General features: G+C 38.0%; 2 protein-coding genes across 2 annotated transcripts; one reads left to right on the forward strand and one right to left on the reverse strand.

Annotated features, from left to right (window-relative positions):
* Positions 1 to 7,877: 7,877 nt before the first annotated feature.
* On the forward strand, positions 7,878 to 12,350 carry LOC148981402 (uncharacterized). The gene is made up of 14 exons (XM_089131036.1): positions 7,878 to 8,418; positions 8,892 to 8,999; positions 9,104 to 9,148; positions 9,246 to 9,314; positions 9,399 to 9,485; positions 9,695 to 10,037; positions 10,128 to 10,410; positions 10,540 to 10,773; positions 10,849 to 10,940; positions 11,083 to 11,187; positions 11,291 to 11,484; positions 11,585 to 11,749; positions 11,897 to 12,141; positions 12,242 to 12,350. The coding sequence occupies exons 1-14, from the start codon at positions 8,216 to 8,218 to the stop codon at positions 12,280 to 12,282; spliced, it is 2,214 nt and encodes a 737-aa protein (XP_088987162.1). The 5' UTR covers positions 7,878 to 8,215; the 3' UTR covers positions 12,283 to 12,350.
* A 141-nt stretch (positions 12,351 to 12,491) lies between these two features.
* LOC148981403 (P2X purinoceptor 7-like) lies at positions 12,492 to 13,897 on the reverse strand. The gene has a single exon (XM_089131720.1). It carries the CDS (start codon positions 13,055 to 13,057, stop codon positions 12,566 to 12,568), a length of 492 nt encoding a protein of 163 aa, XP_088987846.1. The 5' UTR covers positions 13,058 to 13,897; the 3' UTR covers positions 12,492 to 12,565.
* Positions 13,898 to 21,510: the final 7,613 nt, after the last annotated feature.

Consider the following 21,510-nt stretch of genomic DNA (forward strand, 5'->3'; position numbering starts at 1 on the left):
TCAATGAAATTGCTTGCTCAACATTAAAATAGTCTGGGTGAGTGTTTGCTGTAATAGGCTAGTCCTGTATTTTGCTATCAGAGTTCCTCCGAAACCTTCCACCTCCCCCAGCTCCACCTGTTTGGATCTGTTACGGGATTTATGTCTGTTTATTTACGCAGCAGCTGCAGCAGATCTTACATTCTCACAGCAGCGTGTCTTATCTATTGTCAGTAGCAAGTCCATACTTGCTCTGCAGACACAATAATCATCATCCAGAGAAGCATATCTACTGTAGTCTGTCAAGACCAACTACATTAGCATTGCCATATTCAATAACATGATTGAAATGCAGTCAAGTAAGAACCGCCAAGTCACCTTACCATATAAATGGTTTAACATCACATTTTATGTTGCAACTAATTATTCTATCTGTCCAAAAAGAGTCCAAAAATTATATTATTTTGATAAAATGACATGAAAAGGGTGAGGCTGGCAACTTGCACATGATGTGTTTGATCTATTGTCTGGCCGTGTCTCAGTGAAGACTACACTAGCCTCATTGTTTATACATGTCTCTGCTTATGACCTTTGGGGACATAATGTATACTGATGCTGCACATTTAAAGTACTATGCATGATAAAGAGAAATATATATATAGACAGTAAAAGTCAAATTATTAAAAAACACAAAAATGGACTCCCATGATATGATGACCATCAACAATGATGCAAAGACCAGCAAAAAACATCAGCCCTCGGGCACAGCAACATCAAAGGGCAAGTCAAAAGCTGGTAGACAGTTTCAAGAAGAAAGAAAGTCCTTTTGAAAAAGGCTTTTTCAATGATTTTGTATTTTTGAAGCACACACAAATTTACACACACTTCAAAAATATAGAGTAATAAGTATCCAACACTATATTCCTCTGCCACTAGCTCTCATATCATCTTCTGCTGCTGCTCTCCACCCTTTTCATAATGCAGATGTGTTATTATCTGTGCGGTGCCTTTGAATAATGAATATAGGGTTCAGTCTTGCCTCAAAAGTGGACAGAGACAGGAAGGCAGACAGCAGTCTCTATTTGTGTTAGTGTTCATGTAATCTATGTCTGTTAGACACAGTCTGCATTAAAGATCCGAGTTAGGAACCTGTCAGTTCTGAACACTCATGGGTGAGGTTGGTGATGTGGGTGACATGTCATCCGTGCCTTGTAATTTTGGTATCATATATCACATTTCCAGGTGTGAATTAGTGGGTGGATTGTTTTATAACTGCAAGTCTGTCATTGTAAGCATTTAGTGCATGATAATTAAGTCATTTTTTACTCCCTCTAATATCACTCCAAACCCTTTTGCCATTATTTATTCTGTAGAACACAAAATGAAATGTTTAATTGTATACTGATTGTTCTTTTCCATGTAATTAAAATTAATAGTGAGTGGAGCTTTCAAGCTTCAAGAGGACCATAAAAGTTCTATAACAAGGCAAGGTTAATAAAGAGGGATTTTACATTACACCATTCATTTGAATCTTTTCCTGAAAATGGTATAGATTTTTCACAAACATATAAAGCTCACAAAATCCGCCCTCTCTTTATTTTTAGTCTATGACCCAGAAATAGTGGATAATCTAAGGATATGTTAATCTGGAAACGTACTATTTGGCAAAATCATGGTAAGCATTTGAGCTTGATCCAGTGTATGTGTTTGCGCAGGGGCACTTGACAGTGAGATTGCCCTTTAGAATAATAGCCATAGAAACTAAACTATCTTTGAACTCATAACTCTCAAAGTGCCTCTGAGATTCTGCTGCAATCCCTTTGACTCATGCATTATGTAACAACACACTCTTAGAGTCAAAACTTTTCCCTCGACTATTATAATAGTACAGCGAGTGTCGTCAGACTTAGACATGATGCATTTAGCTAAGCACAGAACTAAATTAGCAGGCAGCTCATTAATGCACTTCAAAAGTGTTTTTAAAAATGTACCGTCTGTGTTGGAAATTTCTGTCAGTCAGGAGTAAGATATGAATATGAAAAGGTCATTAAACTTTCATGTAGTATATATACTGTATATACATATGTGTGTGTGTGTGTGTGTGTGTGTGGTAGAACATGATTAGTACAATAGCTTGAGAAAAAGAAAAAAAGAAGAATCCACCATTGCAGTTTGATACTTTAGAACAAATATTCTGGTAAATTCAACCTGATCAATGGTACATCTCGTAGGGCCACTAAATGGCAAGCATGTACTGGTCCGCACGCCCAGCACTGCATCTGTTGTATAGATAAACTGCCAGGGTGATCTACATTCCTGCCGCATGATGCAACTTGCCCACCATCTCCTCCTTTCAGTCAGAAGCATCTGAGGTCACTTTGTGCCATTCAGATCCCAGGCGTGCCTAATCGTCCGGCTAACGAGCTCTCACGACAGCCTGCACTTCAGGGAGAGTGGAGACTCCATCCCCAGGGGGTCCAGCTTATTTGGAGGCACTTCGGAGACATGCAGGTAGATCTGTTTGCCTCTCGTGGACAGCCCTTCCCTAGTGCATTCCTCTGAGGAAGGATCTACTTTACGGAGGTTTTAGGTGACCTACCGCAAGCGGTGGTAGATTCAAATTACTTTGGCAAGAGGCATCTCTATGTGTTGTAGTGGAACCTATTCATTGAGTGGTGTTCTTCACAGCGGGAAGACCCCAGAAATTCCCGATCAGGATTGTGCTGTCCTTGATTACGATGCGGTTGTGGGTAAGTTCATGGGAAAGTATGACCTGATCATCAGGTTATTGAGGGGTGCAAGAAGACTAAATTCTCCATGCCCCATCTCTGTACCCTCTTGGGACTTGTCTCTGATGCTCACTGCACTGCAGAGACCACCCTTTGAGCCTTTGCAGTCAGCGGAGTTAAAAATACTGTCGATAATAGACAGGACTGGTGCAGGCCCCTTAGAGCGCCCAGCTTAGCTTCCCGCCAAAGCAGTTTCTTAGTTTTCTTTACGGCGGGAGCTAACAAAGAAGAATCACACTGCTGTTCCGCAAGACCCTCTCAATGGATTTGGATAACACTGGGGAAGCATAACCAACCTGTAGGAGTGTATGCTGTGGAGCCCCAAAGGGAGGCACTGGAATACACGTATGTACTAGCCCATAGGGTAGTGAAAAATACGACAGTCCTTGAGGTAGTCCTAGCCAGAGGGGTGAGAGCGTACTCAGCAAGGACGACAGAACGGGTCTGTCAAGGGGAAGACACGGTGCTAACCCGGAAGGTAGATGGAATGTGGAAGAAATGGGTCACCGCAGGGACCACTGCTAAGGCCACCCAGTCTAATAACAACTCCTACGAGAGGATGGAGGAACTCAAGGGGTTAGCCGTTTGTTGGGGAACCAATAGAGCAAAAACCAGCGAGTCTACCAGTGAGGCACCTTGCGCCACTGCCCAAGAGGAGGCTACACTCCTAGTGGAGTATGCCGTACCTAGGTGGGCAAGGCACGTCCTCGGACTCATAAACCCGGACGATAGGATCCACTAGCCAGTGGGCTAATCTCTGCTTGGACACAGCCATCCCCTTCTGCTGGCCTCTGTAACAGATGAAGAGCTGCTCTGAGGTTCTAAAGCTTTGCGTTCTGTCCATGTAACAATGTAGAGTGCATACCGGACAGAGAAAAGCTAGGGCTGGGTCTGCCTCCTCCGGGGGCAGCACTTGCAGGTTCACTACCTGATCTACAAACGAAGTGGTAGGAACCTTGGGCACATATCCGAACCGGGGTGTCAGAACAACATGAGAAAGACCCGGTCCGAACTCCAAGCACAATTCGTCGATGGAAAATCCCTGCAGACCCTCTTGAATGAGGCCAGAGCCAAAAGGAGAGCTGTCTTCATAGACAAGATATTTAACTCAAAAGTCCTCTGGTGTGCTCTGAGCACTAGAGTTAAGTCCCAAGAGGGTACAGGGTGCGGATTACGAAGCAGATTTAGCCTCCTGGCACCCTTAAGGAATCTGATGACCAGGTCGTGCTTTCCTAATGACTTCCCATCTACTGTATCGTGATGAGCAGCTATTGCGGCAACATTTACTTTGAGGGTGGAGGGAGACAGCCAAGAAGGGAAGCATGACTCTTATCAGCAAGTTCGGGGTTCTTTCCGGCAAGAAGAGCACCAAAAGCTGAACAGGTCCCACTTCAACGCATAGAGGCGCCTCATAGAGAGGGCTCTAGTGGAAGTCATGGTGTCTACCACAGGCTGTGGTAGGCCACCTAGAACCTCCGCGTCCCATCCAGGGACCAGACATGGAGTCTCCAGAGGTCTGGACGTGGGTGCCATAGAGTGCCCCGTCTCTGAGAAAACAGGTGCTCCCTCAGAGGAATGGGCCGAGGAGGTGCTGTCGCGAGGAGCATAAGTTCTGGGAACCAGGTCCGGTTGGGCCAATACGACGCAACTAGCAAAACCTGCTCCTCTTCCTCCCTGACTTTGCACAGTGTCTGTGCGAGAAGGCTCACTGGGGAAACACATATTTGCAAAGGCCCCGGGCCAAAGGAAAGGGAAGGTAGTATGTCCAGATTACATTTATACTACTCACGAATCACTTATTTGAAAGAAGTACATATTCAGAGAGAATGTGAATTGGGACACAGCCTTCATTTTTGGGGGTCAATTGAGTGCATCATTTAATTATTTGAAGTGCACATTTTTCCCTTTGGAATTTCAAGTGTGAACACACAACTCATACTATTTATACTACAATATAGCATAATAGTGCAGAATGAGCAATTGAGATGCACTTGTTATTTAATTATTGCTGGTTTTCATAAATTGTTAATAGTATACCCTGTTTGCTTTTATTTATTTTATTTTATTATAGAGTCATTTTGTTCTTGAATGAATCAGTGTTTTTGAATAAACTTGTTTTTTTTTTCAACTGATTCAACTGACTCGCATTTGAAGACCGGAACTAAGTTATATTGCATATTCTGATTGACAAAAGGCATGTATGTTGTTTTGCTATTGTTCTGCTCAATGCAGATACCACAGTAAAGACAACAGAAAAATGGAACAATGAAGGCCTTGGGCACCGGAAGCAATCGGGTACCGCAGTAGCTTGTACGTCTGTGAATATTAACCTTGTTTATGAGATCTGGCAGAACATCATTCTGCACAAATCCAAATAATGAATAGGGACATCTGGACCTCACACTGAGATCGAGATGACAAATATGCAGATTAAGTCTGCATGTCCACTCACAGGACTGATAATTCAGTTTCAATTGCAAAACTGATTTGAGAGATTGATGGCTGTTTTGAAAAGAAATTATGGCTACCAACAATTTTTTTTTTTTTTACAAAGATTTATAAATAATCAATTTATGTTGAGATCATGCTCTCTTTAAGATCCTCCTTTATTTATGATCTCATTTGATCTCTAGTAGTGATGTTATCTCCTAATTGTTGTACTCTGATATTTACAGTATATTTATTCACCCAATATTTTATAGAAATAACTGGATGGGTAGATGGATGGGGTGGTTGCTAGGGTGTTCTGGGTGGTTGTTCTATAGTTGCCAAGGTATACTGGGTGTTGCTACAGTATGCAGATACTATGCCAGGGGGAAAAAATAAGACTTTTTTTCAAAATACGATTTTTGTGTGTGTTCCATTGTTTTGTTTGTAGGTGAATCATCACATTAATGCAATGACATTCAGACATTAGTGAGCATGGTTAAATAAACAAATGCTTCCGAGAGGCACCATATGTAATAACAGATGTTTCTTTAGTAACCCCATAGTATTTAACAGTTAAACCAACAAAAAAATGTCATGTTTTTTGTGTGTTTATTCTTCTGTATACATTTTATTCACAGTCCTCTGGATGAGAAATCCCAGGAGGGAAAACACAATTTACAGCATATAAACAACTAGAAAATAAATAAAAGAGCTCGGCTTGTGCAAATGTCAGGAAGCCAGGGAGCAAAGGTCATCCTCCTGATCTATCGACCACTCACGTCTGAGGATTCTTGAAAACCAGAACTTTGAAGTTGCAACTTCTACAACCCCTCAAAGCATCAGTGCTATAAAAAAAAATCTCTCACCCAATGAACCAGCCCACCCTGTTTATACAGTAGCACATCTGTCTACTGCCCTTCTGGGTCTGTCTTGTTGTCTCACTCATAAATGGCTGTTTGACGTGGCAGAAGAACACTCCAGCATTGTGGATCTCTGGAGAGAGATTTGTTGTAGAACAACTATTTTTCCCACTCTCTCCCATTGTTTCCTTTCTACTCTGGTTGTATTCTACTGAGAAAAGCTTTGGTGCATGACATGTTTCATCACATTAAACCCACCCTTAAAATGTAGTGCAATAATTATCTGACGAACAGAAAACATCAAGGAAAAAAAAAAGTTAGCTACAGGGCATACAAAATAATGTTTAGCAATCTCTTATCTCTTAATTCGTTCATGCTGCATAGCCACTTACAATTCAATTAAATGCATTTCAGAGGCAGGCTGCTGTGCGTGTTAAGACACATTTTGTTTTTCTTCTCTCTCTCTCTCTCTCTCTCCTCTCTCTTTCTCTATTTAGTAGCTCAGGTGGAGTACATGTCTGTATGGTACTAGTCAAATTTCAAATTGAGTTGTATTTAAAGTACTTCATCTAAATACTGTTTGCAGATGTGCAGTTTTCAACTAAAAAAATAAAAATAAACATGATTAACGAATTAGTAATAGTGCTCAGTTGAATAATGTAGTTATTAGCCAATCAATACCTACTATTCTTTCTTAACAGATGTAGAATAATACTAATTATACATCTTCTTAAACCCCAAATGTCTCAGTGCTATAAAAAAAGAACACATACAATGAACAATGTGTATAGATGACAGTCAGTGTGCTGTGGCCAGACACACACAGGAGATGCCAGCAACCCTCAGGTTCTCTCAGCTCATTGCTGTTTGTCCAGATGCTGTGTTATGGACAATATGCACATTATTGAGTGAAACGCCGTTTTATGGCTGATGCTCCATGATATTTTACTGGAAATAATGCCCCTTAATGCACCATGTAAAAATCCTTTCACCTTTCTGCTCGTCATCTGGATATGGTTATCCTAATGGACTTTTTTGTGTCTATGCAGTCTGTAATAAAATAAAATAAAAACATATTTTGTGGTATGTGCCTATTTACACAGACTACCGTGGGTCAGCACAACTACTAATGCTCTTTAATGAATAATAGCAGCATGTTACAGCTGTGTTCAAATGAAAGCCTGTGGTTTGAGGATCATGTGCTGTATAGCGATTCATTACGGCATTGCTTTTAAAGGTTTAGTTCTCTTCTCTGTTTGTGTAGCACTGGCTGGTTTCTCGACTGCAAAAATACCTTTTTTACATTATTTCTTAATTATTTTTTAATGATTGTTTGAGATATAAAATAAAAAAATACACATCAAATACATAAATGCTGATCAAGAAACAATAATTTCCCCTGTGGTTTGTGTTGGTGTGGTAAATTTGAAATGAATTATCTGCGGATAAGAGGAAGCACTATAAGGGGGAATTGGAAGACATCAATTAATAGATTCATATATTCTAAATAAGCCTATTTCCCTTGCAAATTGGATCTATAAATGAGAAAACAACAAATACCTGTTTAATGGAATTGGATTTAGATTTACTAAGCATCCTTCTTTTTTTTTTTTTTTTTTATCAAAACATGGGACAATTTTTCCCCTAACCCTCTTCATCTCCTGATAAGTCATGAATAGTGCAAGGAGAGCATATTTACTCACCGGCATTAGAATACATCCGTATTTACTTGCTGAAAGCGCAGTTTTCAGCAAAAGAGTACTAATTCAAGGGTGCATTTCTATTTGTTTATGGTAATGAAGGAACCTTAAAGGGACACTGTGTAGAGTTTTAGGTATTTTATTATCAGAAATCAATATTTTTATTCATAAATATGTCCTCAATGGTGTACAAATACCTCTGCAAATTATCTGACTTATCCTCGTAAATGAAGAATTTATTATCTTTATGTACATGGGACGGGTAGGTTAACGGAGGCTTCCATGTCGTTCCGCCATCTTGAAAAACTATAATAGCAGAGAGGGTCAAAAAGTACCACCAGCCAAACGCGTTTCCACAACGCGTTTTCGTTCAGACTCAGAGCCAGCGTCACGTCACATTGAGAGGCGCATTCCCTGAATTGCTCTCCTATGATTGCTGATTGCTCTATTATTTGTAATGGCGGACCATACATATGCCGAGTCACAGGAGAATGCATCTTCCACGCAAAAAAAGGCAAGACTGGAACGAAAAAGGAAACGTGACCGGAGATTGCAAAAAACGAGAGTAAATATCGGGATCGCGTTTTCAAGGTGGAAAGAGCTAATGCAGCATAAAGATTTCAGAAGAGACGCTGAAGTTGCCTGCTTTCTCCTCGACAGGTTAGTCAATGTTACAGTCTTACTTAATTTTTTTGTCATTGCTTGGTTGTGTACTTTATTATATATACAGTATAACATAGGTAAAAAAGTTAAACAAGGTCTTTGATGAATAGCAGCTATTGACTACTTTACTCGCTGCTATTGTGAAGGTGCTAAAAACAAGGTTTGTAAGTTTACTCTTTATAACCTAAAAATTCAGTAAGAATATAGAGATAATGAATGTTTTTGCATTGTTTGCACACCTAATGATATTTCAAGTTTTTAGTTATCTGAAATTTTATGTTATTTATCATTTATACTGTGACCTCGCATTGAATAATACAGACGCATACAGTAATTTTGTATGTAGCCTATGCCTATAGTTTTATTTGTGAACATTGGAGAGGGTCAACAACTGCTGGAGTCAAGTCCCTTTTATGTAAGAATAAATGGTCAATAAACCATGATCTGATTTTCCCATCTGATTTTTGCAGTTATGAGAGTACCCTTTTGAGTGGTAATACATCAACCCCCATCAAGGCAAAATGTGTTCAAGTGGCAAATGCTCCAGCGTTGTCAAGCATTTCCAGTGGGACAGATGGGTAAGTCATTTAATTGAAATAATTTTTTAATTGTTAAAATACAAGTTTCATATCAAACTTGTATCTACCTATGCATCATATTGTCTTATGATTTTTGCTTTTAGAGCTGAACAACAAAGTGCACCGGAAGTTGAAACCCTTGAACAGAGGTAACCCATAAACAGTCAATTTTGTGTCCCATATCAATACTATCTGGTTGCATGTTTTCAGCTAATACATGCTTTAAATTATCATTTATTTTCATAGTATGCATGACATGAGTATTGTTGAAGAGGAGTTGAATGAAAATGCCTTCAATGACCCCATGAACAGTGTGTAAGTGGGATTTTATTCTATTGTATAATTAGATATTTTTTTTTCAGTTTTTTTTTATTCATTTCAGTTTGTTGTATCTTACAGGATTGATTTGGAAGAAGAAGGACCCTCATTTCATGGTTACCTGGACGACAGCTCTGATGAGGAATACCTTCCAACAATTTCATTGCGGTGAGTCATTATCTATTACTTCTTTTTACTTTGTTTATGTGCTGAATTTTTACATGTAAAAAATGTTTTGGGCTATTTTGGAATGTTTTTGAATTCTTTTAGTTCACACTGATGTCTCAGGTAATAAATTTGATCATGTTTATATGCCGGAAAAACTTGGAAATAATTCAATTGAACTGTGTATGATCCCTGAAGTTCTTCTCTTCCAGAATGGGTGGTGCAATGAAGGGAGCACAGGTAATTGACAATCTGCCAACTATTGGGATTGATGAGACTGTGCATGATCTGCCTGCCCCTGAAGTCCCTCTCGATGAGCCCTTGAGTCTCGAGCTGCCGATTTTGCCAGGCCCTCAGAAGGTCCTCAGTGAGGATGACATTATTGGCGTTAGAGCAGCTGTGCTCTATGAGAACTGCTTGAGGCAGCTTGTCACATTTTTAACTCTTCCCGTGAACAGATGCACTGGTGTCTTGAGGACTGGTTTAGTGTGTGACAGTGTTGCCCCATTTTCAACAAACATCGGCATCAGGGGCACTGCGATGAGTGTTGAATGGGTAAGCCTTTCACATCACATCAAAATGTATCGTAACAAATGGCACTGTTTATGCCTTATTAATTTTACAATGCTACCCTTATCTTACCAGATCTGCCCCAATGGACATTGCCTATGGCGGTGGAATTCACAGCCTGTGTTGAAGTTTGGCATGCAGGCTGGGGACTTTCTTCTTTCCACTAACATTTTACTTTCTGGAAACAACTACACTAAAGTTGCTCTCCTATTTAAATTCATGAACATACAAATGGTAAACACCAACACACACTACACCATCCAGGACACCTACTGTGTTGACACTATTAAAGATTTTTGGGAAGAGAAGAGGTCTGAATCCATCAGCCGACTAAAAGGGAAAGATGTTGTGCTCCTAGGTGGGTAATTATATATTTGAACTTGTTCTCCATTAATTGTTATGGTATTAAACAATTAAACTAATTTTGCAATCACTTTATCATACAGGTTTTGTATTTTGAAATTACCTGTATTTCCTTTTTCTATAGGTGATGGCAGAAATGACTCACCAGGGCATTCTGCCCAATACTGTAGCTACACAACCATGGAGCTTGACTCTAAGGAAATCATCCATGTGGCCACTATAGACAAGCGGCAGACCAACTGGAACTCCAACATCATGGAGAAGGAGGGTTTTATCCAGACAGTGGACAAGCTTACGCAAGAGATCAAGGTAGTGGAGTTCTGCACGGATGCTCATGTCCAGATTGGAGCCCTTTTGAGTAAGTGGTCAAATAATAAAACATTTGAATAGAAATATTGAATTGCTGATTGAGAAATGATTCTATACTTCAAAGACCCAGATAAAGGAAAATATAAGGATCTGAAAATTCACCACAGCCTGGACATGTGGCATGGTGCCAAAAATTTGTGCAAAAAAATAGCAACCGTAAGTTCTAATACATCTAATTTCATTTATTAAGATTTGTACCTTCCTGCATGTCGGTGTAATAATTTTGTTATGTCAGGTCTCCATCAAAATATTTACAAGGACTAACTTCCATTGTCTCTGTTTTGTTAATTACCATAAGGCGGGAAAGGTGAAAGGACAGTCTATTCTCCTTCACTGGCTGAGGGATATAGTTAACCATTTCTGGTGGTGCTGCAAGACGGCAGAAACATTTGAGCAGTTTCTTGTAAGCAGGAAGAATGTTATAATAGAAATAAATGATAATAATGCAATGAGTCAAAAAACTTTGATATGATAATGTTTTTGTTTAATTGTTTTACTTTCCTCAGGCACTTTGGATTGGAGTTCTGCATCATGTTTGCAACAATCACACCTGGGAAACAGGAAGCTGCCAACACGACCACCATGAAGACACTCAGGATAAAGAGTGGATTGAGAGAGATTCAAAGAGCCATAAAGCGCTTGTGGAGATCGTCCTCAACAAGCGTTGGCAGAAGGATGTCCACAAGTATCTGCGCTTCAGGTAAAGCGTGGAGACATGACATTTTAAAAGAAATCTAAATGATACGCAAGTCATGTGTGGGTGTGTTTTTTAGTCTAAATCTATTTTTTAATTTGTCCAGATCGACAGCACATCTCGAGTCTTTTCAGAATCACATTCTGATGTATGCCAGCAAGCGCCAGGCCTTCACTCCCCGAGTGTATGACACGAGAGTTGTGCTCGCAGCCCTGGACTACAATTTCCACCGGGAACGACCGGCATACAGGACGGCTGAGGGCCAACAAGTGTATGTCAAACTCTCAACAATTTGTTATATTCAAATAATTGCAATTTCACATTTTAAATTATGTATTCAGAAATATGAGAAATATCTATAAGTTTATTACTCATAATGATTAAATGACTTGTAGCAATTGTCTTTTGTTAATTTAAGTTATAGGAAGAAGTACAATAAAAATGCCAGAAGATATAGCCTTTACACCATGAAGTGTACAAAATCATATGGTTACATCCCTGAGATACAAGCACGCATCTTGAAGGCGAGAGTCACAAGTGGAATTGGGATGCCGCGAAAGAGGTCCCTAAGAGCAGATGACCCAAGGCGTCTTGGTGTTGTGCCACCGATACCGCCACCATCAACATCAGAGCTGATGCATACACAGGTCACCAGAGGTCTGGGTAAGTGACAAACATCTACTTGGCCTTATTTTAGCCCATTAATTTTGTCACATACTGATTCTTAATTGTGTATACATTTAATTGAACTTGTCTTTCACAGGATCTACCTTCCATGCTATTACCAACTTGGAGACAGATTGAGATTGAGTTGTTTTACTGATATTTGAGTTGTAAATACATGATCAAAAATCATTCTACTTATTAATAAATATATGTTTGCATTTTCAAACAAACTTCATTTTAAGTTTTTTGTGTATCATTCATTTTGCACATCATTTTTAAATGTTTCTCTATCCCGATTTTAGAAAAAATAGATTACAAAGTAAATTAACAAATATTTTATTCTTTATAACAAAGTGTGAAGTAAACAGAACTTCAAAGAATACAACATATATAAATCGATATTACTATTTACAAAACTTTTTTAGATCCCTGGAATGTAGCCAGTGTATTGTGCCTGAGGGTCTGGGAATTTTTCCCTAATCCTGTAAACACAGCAGCTTGGAATGACTCTCCTGTTCCCCTGTCCTAATGAGCCATGCTGCCAGAAAATAAAGTGTCTATAAGCTGCATGCCTGTATTCTCGGTTGTCATCACCAGGCTCCCTTACATTTCCGAAAGCAGTGAGATCCTCCCGGTACTGTCTATGTATCCGAAGATATCCCTCATCCAGGCAGTATTGTGTAAAATGTGGAAGGAGGCTCACGCAGTGTGCAGGGTCCTGTCCACAGCATTTCCGCTCCCTGTCTGTCGGCATGTCTCTGCAGTGGCTACAGGTACACCATGGTACCCCTGGAACCTCCGCAGATGTAGGGGCACCATGTCTTTGCTGATGCTCGATCAATAAATCAAAGACCAGACCCGGCTGCCTCTCCAACAATCTACCTGTGAGGCGTATGTGATCCTCAAGGCTCATGTTCTGCAGTAGTCTCTGAAGAAATGAAAGGAAATATGATTATAAGATCAGATCTAGTCCATTAGATATACATGTAGGTATAACATACATCATGTTTTGCAGTATATTGCACTTGAGGCATTGCAGGGATCTCATGTATAAGTGTTTTAAAAAAAAATATGTGTGTGCAAAATAAAACATTGCTCTCTGTAAGATTTTCTATAGCTTTCTTTTTTTATATATATTTAAATTATCAATTGGCTAAAGTTATGATTTTGCTATGTGGATAAGATTGTACAGAGAATTAAAATTAATTTTTACAGCTAGACACATAAATTGTACAAACCTCGGTCGTTTCTCTTCGCTGCCTTTGAAAACTTTCAATTCTACTTTGATCGTCTCTTGTAGTTGCCGGGTATCTTTGTCGTCGTTGTGTTGACTCTCGCGCTCCTCGTCGTCCATCTCGCCTGACGTTAGATCCCACTGATCCACTGCCTCTCTGTCCTCTCCCTCTACCTCTACCTCTACCTCTACCTCTTCCTCTCCCTACTGCTGAATCATCCGATGATGATATCTAACAATCAGGTAATTCAGAAAATATAACGAATATAGGCGGCATTACTACTAATTACAACAGTTCATGTTTTTCAGTGTCAGAAACTCATACTGTAACATTCGTTTGTTCGTTGTGTCAAGTTGCTGTTTTTTTTAAATTACAAACCTGTTCACCCGGAGAAAAACTCGATGAAGTGTTACTACAAGACATCCTGTCATAGCATTTTGGTACATAACGGCAACCGTAGATGCAATACGCACTTGAAAAAGCGAGGCGCTGGAGAGCAAAATTCGTTTGAATGCAAAATAATATTTAACCACTAGATGGGGGTAGATCCTACACAGAGTCCCTTTAATAATGACTTTGTTGCATATTATGTACTTTTATTACATTATATTAATAAAGTACACTGCATCAGGGGTATGTGAGCTGACAGCAGGCCGGCGTGGGCCAAGGGAGCAGGTCTTATTGACCGAATTAGAACAAGGATTGATGTGTTCATGCTTTCTTGGTCAATGCTCAGCAGAAATGCATCACGATTAAATCCAGAGCTTTCGGTTTTCTCATGCTATTATAGAAGTCTGAGTCTGCTGGGCCAAGTCAATATGCTTTATTTAATGATTTAAAGCCGTGGAATTCTATCGACGAATCAAAATAGAGCTTTGCACCATTCTGTTGCTTTTAGCATTTTGAAGGTATTTACACTAAGTGGTTCTAAATGTGTGTGTCACATTAATGTCACAGGAAATGGAATCAGTTATTTCAGAAGGACTGGATGTTTTAATTGGCATAGTTAACCAAAATGAGAAGAACATTTTTTTGACAGTTAAAAAGACTTACGTTGATTGGCCAGAGGGGTGACCAAAATCTTATCACAATATGAGTAATTTTATTTCATGATCATGATATATATCACTATATATTTTTATATATATTTATCTTTAAATAAGGTTTTTATGATATCAAATGTTTTGTTACCATTTCAATTTCATAATTCTCGTCACTAATTTAACTGTTACAAAAAAAAACTGTAAAAGAAACCTAAAACAAACTCAAGCTACTGAAAACAAGTAAACAGTCAGTGATAATTAAAGCTACACTGTGTAACTCTTTTAGTTTATTCTTAGCTAAAAACACTTTAGCTGTTTAATGTATGTAAGCACATTAATGTATAATTACTTCGTTCAAGTAATAAAGTATTCTCGTGAGTGTATAACCTGCCATGAAAATACATACAGGTAAGGAGTTAAATGTCGGCCGCCATGTTGCCCCTCCATCTTGAAAGTACATTAGCCAAAGAGGGACATACCCGTGAGTTCAAGCTTCGCCTTTCGCGTTTACGTTTGAGTTAACACTCATGGACGAGGTCGAACTGGAAGCCATGCTAATCTTGGACTACACTGGCCACCGTAGGAGTTAAAACGAAATCGGAATTGAGAGGAACAGAAACTAATATTCACTGGATGGTCATATACTGTACCTTTTCACCGCTAGATGGGGGTAAAAATCACACAGTGTAGCTTTAAGATATAACAAAGGCAGCAGCAGGATTATTAGGCTACTGTCACTTTAAGGCAGAATGCACAGGTCCAATATACTGAGAATTTATTTCTCAACTGTTTACATTAATTTATGACAAATGACTAAAGATACTCAGATGTTGACTCATTACTGTGTGTATTTGACCACTCAATCCCGAGATTCTACCAGGTCAGAGGCGGTCCAAGAGTACTGATATTTAGTAAAAAAAAATTTTTGAGAGGTTTCACTTTGACATAAATTCAGAGCACTGTTTGAAATTACTGTGAGAATTCGTAATGACTAATTTTAGCTCTGGAATGACACATTTCTAGTTTTTCTGGGAAGCTGGTATCCAGCTGGTATGTCAAGGTGCGTTCACGCCACGTCGTAATTCCCGTAACGATTCTGAACTGTAAAAAGGCCTTCATGTGCTTGTAATTACAACGTGTACATTTTCCGAGAGCTACGAAGTGTAGCATGTGACCCCTCCCCCACCTGACCACTGGAGATTTAAGGTGTGTCCGACATCAGAGTACCATGAGAGCGGTCTTGTTTATGGCGTGAACACAGCATCACACCAGCCTTATTGGCTCCACAACCACCTTGACTTGCTTCTACTTGCCACATTCTTTCTGCTCTTCCAGCCCTGGAGGCTTTATTTGAGTTTATCACTCTGTATTTTCTTTAACTTGTTTTACAGTACAAATATCTTTGTACAGACATTCTTAAATGATAGCCTACATGAGACTTGTTCTCTTTAAAAAGAGTTCATAACTTAAAATTAGAACTTAACTGAATTAAGATTAATAGAAAATCATTTTTTGCTGTGTAGTCTTTACCTCCGGTATTGGTGTTGAGTTGTCAGGAGAAGAAAAGAAGAGAAAGAAAAGACACATCATTTGAAGTTGCTTCACTCCAGTAAATAAACTCCAGCACATACTTGTCTTGAATAAGTAATTAGTTTGAGATTGTTGAAAAAGTACATTCTGTATAGTATTAATTTAAATGTAATCTAGATGTATACATTCGCAAAGTTGTCATTATCGGCTTATATAATTTGGTTTTAAAATGTAGGGTGTCGCACATTTTATCGGTGCAGAGACTGCTGAGATTATATTTTAAGATGTTTGCAAATGAAGCCTCATAATCACTCAATGGTTAAGTGTGTCCCTTGAGTAACTGAAAGTCTTGCTTAACACTTGTGTTTTCACACTTTAAACATTTGGTCAAGTCTTCACACCCACTAGACCAAACTTCGATAATACTTCATGTAAACAGACAAGTGGTCAAATGCAAAGACTGCAAGTGTGGGTATTTGTTAGCTAGCGTTAGCCCAAGTTAGCTAGTGTTAATTGCTGTAATTATGTACTTTACTTCACAACGCTGTTTACTGCAATCAATGCAAATTACACAAGCTTTTCATTGTCATCTGTTTTTATGCGCATTTTGAAGTATTGCATTAGATCTGATGGAAGTGCCAAATTTAGAAAAAAGTTTTTACGCTCGCTTATTTTTTACTTTAGTGAACATTAAAACCACATTACTAATCGGCTGTGTTCGCTGATGTTGTTTTATTTACCGTTGGTTTCTAGGTTACCACCATCCTCCACTCGAACAACTGGATACAAATGCATGCGCATAAAAATTCGCATTTGTTTTTTGCGAACTTTGAAAAGATTCGCTTCACATTTGGATGGAAACCCAGCTACTAGTTAGTTTTAGATACTGGTCTACTTAATTGCATGTCCAACAAAAAAGCAGCAAATTATGCGTATCTCTAGCCTAGAGGATGTTTCCACCTTGTGTATGCCTATTTTGCTTGTATTTAGTCTTATTTTCTTGTGGCTTCACATGTCTTCAGCTTCTTCAACCATACAGGTAATGATGTTCTCCGTTGGTAAACCAGTCTAACATCAGCTCATCTGCTTTACATCACCAGACAACCTTACTAGAGTAACTATAGGTGGCAACCAATGGTCATGATGATTCTCTCTTTAAGGATAAGTTCACTTTAAAAAAAAACGTTTGCTGATAATTTACTCACCCCCATGTCATACAAGATGTCCATGTCATTCTTTCTTCAGTTGAAAGGAAATTAAGGTTTTTGATGAAAACATTCCAGGATTTTTCTCCATATAATGAACTTTACTGGTAACCAAACGGTTCAAGGTCCAAATAAGAGTTTCAGTGCAAACTGCAAAATGTTCAAAGGGCTTTAAATGATTCCAGACGATGAATAAGGGTCTAATCAAGTGAAACGATCGCTCATTAAAAAAAAAAAAAAAAAAAAAAGTTTTATTAGCTTAAATGCTCGCCTTGCTCTGTTCTGTGATGCGCGTTCGTGACTCTCCTGTTCAAACTTAAAAAATCTTTTTACGAGTCAATTGGTTCATTTCGTTCGTTGAATGAACCAAATGACATGAAAAAAAAACTGTTCATTTTGATAAACGAGTTGGAACAGGAGAGTCACAAACATGCATCACAGAACAAAACAAGGCGATCATTTGAGCTTATAAAACTTAAACTTTTTATTAAATGAGCAATCGTTTCGTTTGATAAGACCCTTATTCATCGTCTGGAATCGTTTAAAGCCCTTTGAAAAGTTTGCAGTTTGCACTGAAAGTGTCTTTTGGACCTTGAACCATTTGGTTACCAGTAAAGTTCATTATATGGAGAAAAATCCTGGAATGTTTTCATCAAAAACCTTAATTTCTTTTCAACTGAAGAAAGAAAGACATGGACATCTTGGATGACATGAGGGTGAGTAAATTATCAGCAAAAGTTTTTTTCTTTTTTAAGTGAACTACTCCTTTAAGCTTATTGCATCACCATTGGTCACTTATGATGGCAAGACAAATTGAATCGAACAAATTGAACATTTAAATGGTAGAAATACACATTTTGTACTCCAAAAACAATGTAAAAATCCAACACTATCTCACAACCAATTCGTACGAATTCGACGCATGATTAAAAAGTGGCTAATTCGTACTAATTCGTACGACCTCACTCGTACTAATTTGTACGATTTGTCTATACCCACGTGATGGTTAGGTTTAGGGGCGGGGTCAGGGGTAGGTCATTCGTACGAATTCATACGAATTGGCCAATTCGTAAAATATGTACGATTTAGCAAAATCGTATTAATTCGTACGAGTGAGGTCGTATGAATTGTTACGAATTAGCCACTTTTTAATCATTCGTCGAATTCGTACGACTTGGTCGTGAGATCGGGTTGAAAAATCTATTTAATAGAGGTATCTGTATCGGTAAATTAAGCACAACGAAAAAACAGAGTGCATTTGAAGCCTGTTGCGGGATGGTGGTAAATGCAGATCAAGACAGAATATTGCTAAAGAGTTTAAACAGAGGCTCAACAAAGGGGCACTTAGAAATCAAAATCTCTTGATAATAGACTCAATCTACAGGCGACAACGCTAATATAGCACACATAATGCACTCCATCAAATGATTTGCCATTAAGCTGTCAACGGGGCTCAGTTCTTGGGCTTGATCTTCATTTTTTTCTTCTTTGTCAGCCTTGATGTATAAACATTGGCTGTACCTGAAAATGTCACATATTTTAAATTAAACCATTTTCCAAACACTCTTTACTTTTTACAAAATATAGCTTTTTATTTTGTAAAGTGAGCAGATATCATGTCAACTGTCATTAATATGTACATTTTTCTTCTTCTACAAAACCAAACCAAGCATGGAGGCCTGCGTTGTACCTCCTATTATTACAATGAGCAGCTGTATATTTGAAGCAGACATTTGAAATTACTCAGAAACTAACACAGTCTCCAGTGAATAAAGCATCTATCTCAAAAAAGCCGTCTGTGTTCTGTGATCATAAGCCTTTGAGGTAACAAAGTGACAAAATGCTTTTATTGGTCGGCTCTATTCTTTCATTTCACTCGCACGCCTCCATCAGATCACAAATGCTCAAAACTACTTTAAATTGAGCACAAAAAAGAAGTATAACCTGCACACAGATGCTTGAATGAATTGAAGCTTTAATTTGGCATCTGATCCAGACAGTTCAAAGCCTCTTTTTTTTTAAAGAGAAAATTATTGCTTTAAAAAAAGAGCATTTCTGTTTCATCTGTAATTTCAAGGGTGATCCAAGAGATTCAAATACTTACACTTCCATAAAAGAGCAAACTATTTGAGTCTATAGTGCGGAAAGATGACTTAAACCAGATGTTTTGAGGATTTGAGAAACACAGACATATTTTTAGACAAAGAAACTTATGTCCGGTAATTCTCCATGGAAAATTACAGTCATGCTTGTATCCTGCCAAATCTTTAGGGCTGGAGGCTTGGAGGAGTGATATATCTGGCCTTTCGAGTCTATTTCTTGTCAGGGTCATTTCAGTTTTGTGCGGTCAGCCCTTTCCATCAGATGGTCCTAGAATAGTTTCTTTTTAATAAGAAGGGAATGTTCTTTTGTCTCGCTTTTTCATGAAATGCTCTTTAAGACAAGCCTATTTTAAGTGATATCGAGCATTTGCCTGAAAGAATCTTTACTTAGAGAAAATCTAAATAAAGCAAGCTCTCAGACTGGTGTCAGCAGTCTCACAGTAAGAGGTCATTGAACTCTGACCAGGTGACTGGGTGCTACTGTACCCTTAAATATATCTCTTCCACATAAGAATTGTTTTTCACTTATTAACGTGACCTCTGTGTATCTGTGAGGCTCTCGAGTCTGCACGGGGAAAGAATCCAACACAATAGTGGTAAGACATGCAAGCTTTAATTAACTTAACGTGGGAGGTGTTCAAGTATCCTCGATCCCTCAGGCTGGGGACAGACAGGAGTTCGGCTCAGCTTTGGGTCGTTCAGTAGCGGTGGGACAGTTTTGAGCAAAACTAATCTAATCTAATCTAATCTAAATTTACAAGATCATTTATTTTTGACACTGTTTTTCTTTGTCACTAACCTCTGAGTATGCTAGAACTGTGTCCACACAAACCGCTATTTACAAACAGTCTAGAAACTCAGTCCTAACAAGCATCTCTAAATGTTTGACGCCATCTAGTGCACACTGTAAGTATTACCACAAAGATGGCAACCGTGGTCCCCGTGAGTAATATATATATATATATATATATATATATATATATATATATGAAGAGTTCAGATGCAAAAGCCTCTAAGTGCCATTTGAAATTTTCTTCTAGAATGATCATTTTTATCAAGCTTGTATATTTAAGTTCAGTGATTTCACTTAAATGGCAATGATAATTACCTATGAATTGTTATTTAAGTGAAACTACTGAACTTAATTATACAAGTTTGATAAAAATCATCATTAAAGAAGAAAATTTCAAATGGCATTTAGAGGCTTTTGCATCTGAACTCTTCATATATATATATATATATATATATATATATATATATATATATATATATATATATTTGCTAGTAGGGGTAAAAAGTGCACAGGAAGAAGAAAATATGATTTATCAATATGTTTACATCTCTCAACCAGTGTTTCACCTGCGGAAAGATATAAATAAAACAGCTTGAGAATAATATCTTAGCATTACCTCAGGAATTTAGTGTCGACAGCAGATTAGTTCGCTAAGGAATTAAACTCTTAGCATTTCGTACATGCACTTTATTAGCCAATTCATAATGATGAATAGGCGAGATGTCTCAATGTCTTGAGAGATAGCTACTCAATACAATGTCTTGATTATTAAATGTATGGTCAAATAAATTTGTCATGAAAACAGGTTATGACAACCACAAATTATTATGTTTCAAAAATGTTGAAAAAAGTTGAAAATGAACTTTAACATTAGATTTAGAAGTTAATGCAAAACCTACTTTATGTGAAAATAAAGTGCATTAAAACATTATGGTTTCCTAAAGGGTTTAAGGAAGGAAATCCAAGAGGGTTCATAAATTTAGGATAAGCTAATAATGAACTAATCGTAAAATATTAAATGAAAAGAAATAAGTATAAAAAAGGAAATACTAACAAAAATATGAAATATTTGATTTGTTTATGTGGCCTCCCGTAGGTTTCTCACCTGACCAGTGGATGTTTGCAATTCCACAAAACTGGAAGACTTTCTGAACATACACAACAGGCTTTTCTTTCTTTCTTTTCTTAAAAAAAGAAAGGGACATTTAAAAGATATAAAAGAATAATTAGGGAGGATCAATGAATTCTGAATAATGCTCTTCCATTTTTAAAGATTAATGTAATCAATAAAAAGCAATTGTAATCTGATTATAAGCCAAAATGTAAAAATCGAATTAAACTGACTTTCATATAATGTTACTACACCCATATGAATGTGACTTACATGTCTGTTTGTTTTAGTCCGCTCAGACATTGCTGTTTGCTTAACAGCTTGACAAAGGTCTGTTCAGATGCATT

Source organism: Pimephales promelas, chromosome 5, assembly GCF_988280905.1.
Source record: "Pimephales promelas chromosome 5, fPimPro1.hap1.1, whole genome shotgun sequence".
Classification (NCBI taxonomy): Eukaryota; Metazoa; Chordata; class Actinopteri; order Cypriniformes; family Leuciscidae; genus Pimephales; species Pimephales promelas.